At 56.5% G+C, this 7,474-nt stretch overlaps 1 protein-coding gene across 1 annotated transcript; it reads left to right on the top strand.

The window, feature by feature from the left end:
• Positions 1-320: 320 nt before the first annotated feature.
• Positions 321-3,996, top strand: GDF7 (growth differentiation factor 7; the record flags this gene model as incomplete). The annotated part of the gene is made up of 2 exons (XM_082048742.1): positions 321-657; positions 3,074-3,996. 2 exons carry the CDS (start codon positions 321-323, stop codon positions 3,994-3,996), a joined length of 1,260 nt encoding a protein of 419 aa, XP_081904868.1.
• Between the last annotated feature and the right edge of the window lie 3,478 nt (positions 3,997-7,474).

Below are 7,474 nucleotides of genomic sequence, written 5' to 3' on the forward strand. Positions count from 1 at the left end.
CACGGGGGCTGGGTGACGGAGGTCTCCCCTCCAGAGTAGGGGTGCGGGTGCCACACCAGGGGCGCAGGTGCCCCCCACAAGGCAGGGCCGGGGGCCGGGGGGGGTCTCACCTGCAGACAGAGGCGGGGCGGGGCCGGAGCGCGGGCGGCGCCTCGGCGGGGGGGCGGAGGGCGGGCGGCCGGCAGGGGGCGCCTCGGCGGCGGCGGGCGGCGGCGGCGGCGGCAGCGGCGGCGGCGGCGGCGTCGGGCGAAGACGATGTTCAAAAGCGGGCGGGGAGCGGCGGCGGCAGCAGCACAGCGCCGAGCACCGGGGCCGCCGCCATGCGCCTCCGCGCTGCCGCCGCCCTCTGCCTCTGCCTGCTGGGCGCCTGCCGCCTCCGCCGCGGGCTGGAGGCCGCCGCCGTGCGCGGCCCGTCGGCGGCCGCTCCCCAGCGACCCTCGGCAGCAGCCGCGCCTTCCTCCTCCTCCGCCTCCTCCTCCTCCTCCGCCGCCGCCTCCCCCTTCTCCACCCCGACGCGGAGGGACGGGGCTCTCCGCAACGGCACCGTGGTGCCGCACCACTACATGGTGGCCCTCTACCAGCGCCTGGCCGCCCGCCGCGCACCCGCCGGCCGCCGCGCCGACACGGTGACGGGCTTCGCGGAGCGGGCGCGCAGCGGTGAGTGCGGGGCGCGCATCCCTCCAGCCTCAGTCGGACAGGGGAGCTGGGACGGGTGCCCCGCCGGGACCCCGCCGTCGTGGGTGGGTTCGGGCTTGGAGGTGCGGCTTGTGCGTGGGTTTGAAGATGAACACGGGCTTCTGCATGAGCTTGGGGACGGAGACGGGGTTGTGCGTTACTTTGAGCATGGAATTGGGGACCTGCAACCCACCGAGATGTAGCTCGCACGTTGGTTTGAGCACGGGGTTGTGTCTGGGATGGGGTTGTGCATGGGCTGGGGAGTAGGGTTGTGCGTTGGTTTGAGCACGGGGTGGCTGCATGGGATGGGGTAGTGCATGGGGATGCAGGCGAAACTTAACGGGGTAGGAGATGTGCATCAGTTGTTTAACGGGGATGCAGCTGTGCTGGAGTTTGAGCATGGGAATGAGGATGAGGACCGGGGTGGGAATGGGGCTGTGAGTGGGCATCGGGTTGGGGTCGCGATGGGGATAGCAAAGGGGTTGTACTTGGAGTTGGGGAATAGGGTTGATTATAATAAGTATGGGGATGTGAGATGCCAGTGGGGTTGCACAGGCAGTCGGGGTCGAGGATAGCTCTCGGGGCTGGAGGAACTGTTGGGGACGGGCGGCGACGTGCGCCCCAGCCGGGACAGTCAGGGAGAAGCCCCACCAGAGCCTCTGCAGCCAGAAAAGCTCCGCGGCGGGCCGGGCCGAGGAGGGAGCGCGGCTGCGCCCGTCGCGGTGCCCGAGGCGGGCGGCTCAGCCCCGGCTGCCGCGGCGCTCCGGAGCCGGCTGAGCTCGGCATCGCCGTCCCCTTCCCCTTCTCCACGCTCTTTGCCCTGTTCATACGGGCGGATCTAATGATAATAATCAAATACGCACTTAACGATATATTTTTAATATATATACATATATATTATATATATATATGAAATACATATACATTGTGCCCTGCCGATTAAGTTCGTTTTGTTGGGGAAGAAAAAAATCCCAATCGAATAAAATGCAAAGACGAACTGAAAAGCAGCCACAGGCTCCCCACGTGCCCGTCTCCGCCTGCCCCGGAGTGGGAAAGCGGCAGCTGATGGTGCGGAGCCCCCCGCAGCCCCTCAGACCCCATCCCCTAACCCAGCAGCGACCGTATCCTGCCGGCAGCCTTTGCAGGGAGATTTTTTTCTGAAAGCTGGTGGGGAAACGGCGGGGGAGTGAGGCGGGCCGGGGGGAGGATGCTCCGATGGGAGGGTGGGCAGTGCCCGGCTTGTGGGAGCAGGGGGAAAACTGCGCACAGGTCCTGGGAAATTTCAGCGCAAAATGAAACCAGATGAACTTTTCAAAGGGATCTCCTTATCTGCTCCTCGCCGGAATTTTAGATCTGCTTTTAAAATAATAAGAGTAATAATTACAATAATGATAATGATAATTATCATAACAGCAAATGATGGGGAGAAAAGTCTTTTCCCACCCGTGGGCAGTGCAGGCTGCAGCCTGGCAGCACTGTCCGTGGGTGGGGGCTGCGTTGTGGGGTCGTCGGGCACGGCTCTGCCTGCAGCAGGTGGGGGACCTTGGGCACAGCAGCGCTGTTTGCAGCGTGCCCAGGTCAGGTTTCTTGTTGGAAGGGGAGAAGACAAAAAACAACCCTCCCAGAACTCATTCATCTTTTTTTCCCAACTCCACCTCTTTTATCTATCTATCTATCTATCTATCTATCTATCTATCTATCTATCTATTTATTTTTAAATTCTATCAAGTATATTTATTCAGTGCCAGAAAGCATGCAAGTCTGTGTTTGGGCTTTGGATCCACCCAATATAGTGACTAATTAAAGCTGGGCTCACTTTGAGCTTCTGGAAGTGCCCCTATCAGACACCCTGGGGCATGGCATCTGCATCCCCAATATGTGTGCCTGTGCCTGCCTGCAATGGAAATTTTACTTGGCATGGCTGGGGCTGGCAGAGTGGGGACACTTAGGGCAGAAGAAATTGGTGACAACCTGCTGATTCGGGATGGGATTGTGCCGCACAGGTTCAGCTGAGGCTTCAGTGCCAAAACAGGATAGTGCAGCAGCTGGGGGCACTGAAACACCTGGGAGAAGGCAGAGGAACCACCTCAGGAAGCAGGGAACAGTGCTGATGAGGAGCCACATGTTTGAATTGATTCCTCCCTCCCTCTTTGCCATATCCTCCCTGGTTTTTTTTTTTGGTACCTCCAGCCAGGGTGATGTTCCCAGACGCAGGGCATGCAGACTGTGTCCCCACTGGGATGCTCAACGAGCCTTGCTGCAAGGTGATGATCTACCCCATTAGCCTTGTGTCCCTTGCGCCTCTGTAAAGGGACCTTGGCCTCAGCTTGCTGGGTTTTAATTTTTTTTTCCTTTTTCTAATTTTTTTTTTTTAAATTCTTTGTTTTATCTCTTCCAGATGCCTCCCCGTATGCCTACGAGCAGCGATACCTCTTTGATATCTCCAGCCTGCCTGAGGCGGAGGAGGTGACGGGTGCGGAACTGCGGGTCCTGCGTGCCCTCCCTGAAAACCGGAGCTTGGCCCTGTCCCCTGAAGGCACCTTCCACCACCTCCTCCTCTCCACCTGCCCAAGCCAGGATGGCGAGGAGCCCCGGCTGCTGGACTCCAGGGCTGCAGACATTTTGGACACGGGCTCCTCCAGATGGGAGGTGTTTGATGTCTGGGAAGCCCTGCGGGATCGGAGGGAGAGATCTCCCCCAGGCAAGCTGCTGTGCTTCTTGCTGAGGATCATCTCGGATCAGTCGGGGCGGCTCCTGCCCCCCTGGCAGCTGGGGTTCAGCAAGCCCCGGCCGCAGCCCCACGAGAGAGCCCTGCTTGTGGCCTTCTCCCGCACCCAGAGGAAGGAGAACCTCTTCAAGGAGATCCGGGATAAGATCAAGGCCCTGGGCAGCCCCCCCTTCCTGGAGCCCCCTGATCCCGGCCAGGAGGTGTACCCCAAGCGGAGGAAGAGACGCACCACCATCGCCGCCCGGTCTGGGGGCAGAGGCCAAGGGAAGAAGGCGAAGACCCGCTGCAGCAGGAAGCCCTTGCACGTGAACTTCAAGGAGCTGGGCTGGGACGACTGGATAATCGCCCCCCTGGATTACGAGGCGTATCACTGCGAGGGGGTCTGCGACTTCCCCCTGCGCTCACACCTAGAGCCCACCAACCACGCCATCATCCAGACCCTGATGAACTCCATGGACCCGGAGTCCACCCCCCCCAGCTGCTGCGTGCCCTCCAAGCTCAGCCCCATCAGCATCCTCTACATAGACTCCGGGAACAATGTGGTTTACAAACAGTACGAGGACATGGTCGTGGAGACGTGTGGCTGCAGGTAGCAATTTCTGCAGCTTTCCCCCTCCCCACCCCGCCCTGCCCTGCCCTGCCTATCAGCCCTGTCCCATTTTATATATATAAATATAAATATATATATATATAAAATATATATATACATACACATTTTGATGTGTGCCTTTCCAAAAACTGAACTCAGAGTGGATGTCCCTTGCCTTCCCAGTGCCACCATGGTCATGAGCCCAGGAAGGGTGTGGGATGCAACCCCAAGACAGCGAGGCTGTAGATTGGCACCCCCCCAGGGCCTCTCAAAGAAACGGTGACTCCCACCACCCACACTGGGATTCCTGGGGCTCAGCTGGGGGTGATGCAGTGCTGTGGGGGCCTAAGCTCCCTGCTCTGAGCTGCCTCCATCTCCGTGCCTTGCTCCTCCCCAGGCAGGGGGGCACACAGCCTGGCAGAGCCCCCAGGGGATGCCTGCTCAGCCTCCGAGCTCTGCCTGATCCTTTGGTTTGCCCAAGCTGAGCAGACACCTTCTTTCCCAAAGGTTTTGGAAAATGTCTGGCCAAAATTGTCTCAGTGGCGGGGACAACCTGGGGGTGGCTGTGGCAGAGGGGTCAGGCCAGCACCACCCAGCAGTGGAGGGGAGGTGGCAGGGCACGCTCTTTGCTTTGAGTTAAAGGAGTTTTTCTGGCTGCCTTCAAATCTCTACCCTGGGTTTGCCAGGGCACAAAAGAGGGATCCCCGGGGGTGGAAAACCTCTGGCCGTGAAATCATTTGGCCCAGGCCTGTTTGCAGTGGGGAGACATTTGTGAATCTGCTGTTGAGGACAGGAAAGGAGGTCCCATAACTGGAGGCTAAAGTGAGAGTCAGAAGTTCATGCTCTAAACAGAGATGGGAATGGCCCGGGGAAGGTGTTGGCTGGGGGTGGCTCCATGTGGTCCAAAGCACTTCTACTGTAGCCAATGTCCTGTAGGAGGTACTGGCTGGTGGGTCCCCTCCCTTTCCCACACAAAACCCCATTTCCAAGGCACACTGGGCACCCGGCATCAGGCTCACGAGTCACACAGCTGTCCTTGCTGTGTCTGGAGAGAAGCAAAGGTCCCGAGTTCCCTGGGGAGGAGCCATTTTGCTTGGGTTCTTCTTTTTCCAAATAATCTCAATGAAAGCGCTAAGCTCTACCCTGCCCTTCTTTGGCACTGATTTCCCAGCGAGCTCCATCCCTTCCCATATCATCTGCCACTTCCGTACCATTAAGAGAGCTCAGATCCACTGGGAATGGACATTTCCCACGCAAACGGCTGAATGCCACCTCTGAGACGGCTCCGTGAAGTGCTTTGACCCATGCTGAAAGGGCTGCAGATTTTAGTAACTCAGGAGCTGAGTATAAATTATGCCTTAAATCAGAGAAGCCTTGCATCCATGCCAAAACGTGTCTTGGATTCTTGAAAGTGTTTCTGCTGCACCTTGGTGGCTTTTGGTACTGAATTTTGGCTTCATGGCTGGGTTGGCTTAAACCAGAGATATATTTGCACAGATTTTGCTTCTGATGGTTTGTTTTTTACTGACTGTCAAGGTGTTGGCATGTAAACGTCAGTGCTCATTAGTGCCAGTAGTTTACTTTTGGGGGAGATAAATCCTTGCTGGAAAACATGTTTTGTTTTTTTTTCTATATAGGCAGTTGTCCTCCATCGCAGAGATGTTCTGCTAGGGCAGATGGAGCGTCACCATAAGGAGCTCTACTGTGATCCAAAGTATTCCAAAGGTTAGGAAAGCTTCAGTGAGAGTCCAACAGTCCCCTTTCCCCAGTAAAATGGTACATCAGCAGGGAGTAAAGTATGCACATCAATAACAGTGATATATCCATTGGGATAAACCCCCCCAGCCTCCCTCCATCTTTGGCCCAGTGAGGTCTGCTCTGCATCCTCAGGCAGTGGCCAGTGGCAATTCAGGGGAGTGAGTGTGGTACCTGTAAGTCTTCTGTAGCCTCCTTGACACCCATGGAGCTCCTCTGGCTTTATATCTGCCTATCCGACAGGAAAATCCATCTCCTTCCCTCAGAGTGAATGTAAATGTATATTAAGTGTGATGTACCCGTAGCCAGGGGGCATTCAGAGATGGAGGTTAGTGGGGTAGAAGAAGAATCAGGTCCATGCTGGTGGGTTTTCTTGCTCTCAGCATTTGGGGGGGCTGAGGTGCAACTAGTGGGTGAGGAGGGGTTGGCAGGAGGGCTCCTGGCTTTCCTCTGGTGCTTGCCTTCAGTGCAGGTGGTTGGGGGAAGGAGATTGGCACGAGCAGCACTGGAGCTGCTTGCTCTGGAAACACCGCATCATTTATAAAGTTACGCAGCTGTCAAAGTACCAAATTTTTCAATTGCTGTTGGTTGCTTGGTAGGTTTTCTCACTGCTGAGACAGTTTTTTTTAATGTTCTTGTTTCTTTTACCCCTTTCCCTTCCTCCAAATTTTTGCGGTAGAGGTTTGTGGGCAGTTCAAATCCAGGCAAGACACATATAGCTCCTGGCAGACCCTGCTGGCCGGTGGCTCTTGTGAGCTGGTGGCCTGAGACCTAATCCTGTGGGACGTGTCCAAGGGGGTGCTGATGCTCATGACCCCTGATTTTTGTGGCTCTTGTTCAGCCACAGCTGCAGGGGACAGACAGACAGACATCACCCGCCGCAGGTCTGGAGGTGGCTGATGGAGAGCACAGTAATGGGTTGAGTCTCATGATGTTTTACCCTGACCCCAGTGCTGGGGTGCTGTGTGCTGCTGGGGCTCTGCCCTGAACCCCATGATGGCTCCACTAGCCCTGGGGAGAAAAGCTGTGGCTCATTTGCTGCGGTTCTGTAGCCTGGGCTGCTACGATATCGCTCTCTACAAACTGACAGGAGGTTTTAGCATGGAGAGTGTTAGCTGCTTCTCCCAAGTAGCAAGTGATAAGATGAGAAGAAATGGCCTCAAGTTGCACCAGGGCAGGTTTAGATTGGATATTAAGAAAAATTTCTTCATGGAAAGGGCTGTCAGGCATTGGAACAGGCTGCGCAGGGAAGTGGTGGAGGCACCATCCCTGGAGGTGTTTAAAAGACGTGTAGGTGAGCTTCTTAGGGATACGGTTTAGTGCCAGAGTTAGGTTAATGGTTGGACTCAATGATCTTGAGGGTCTCTTCCAACCAAAATGATTCTATGATTCTATGGTAAACGAGGACAGGGAGGATGTGTGGGGAGCACAGAGGCTGCTGTTGGCAGCGATGTCATCCATGGTTTTGCTCACGTGGGAACCAGTCCTGGCTGCAGATACCTCTTCCTAACAGGTATATTTGGCTGGAGAGCAAACTTCAGGCCCTGGGCTGAGCCCAGTGGTGGTGTGGCCCTTTGCGTTCACACCCATGGTGACACCACCATGCCAGCCACTCTTTTAGTTCCTTTCCTGGGCAAACAGTCTCTGGAAGACAACAGGAGGGTGAAGGATGGCGTTGGACCATCTTTCTGCCTGCCCAAAGGGGTAGGGGAGGGCAGCTCCTTGCC

This window comes from Streptopelia decaocto, assembly GCF_964273445.1.
Source record: "Streptopelia decaocto genome assembly, chromosome: 3".
Lineage (NCBI taxonomy): Eukaryota > Metazoa > Chordata > Aves > Columbiformes > Columbidae > Streptopelia > Streptopelia decaocto.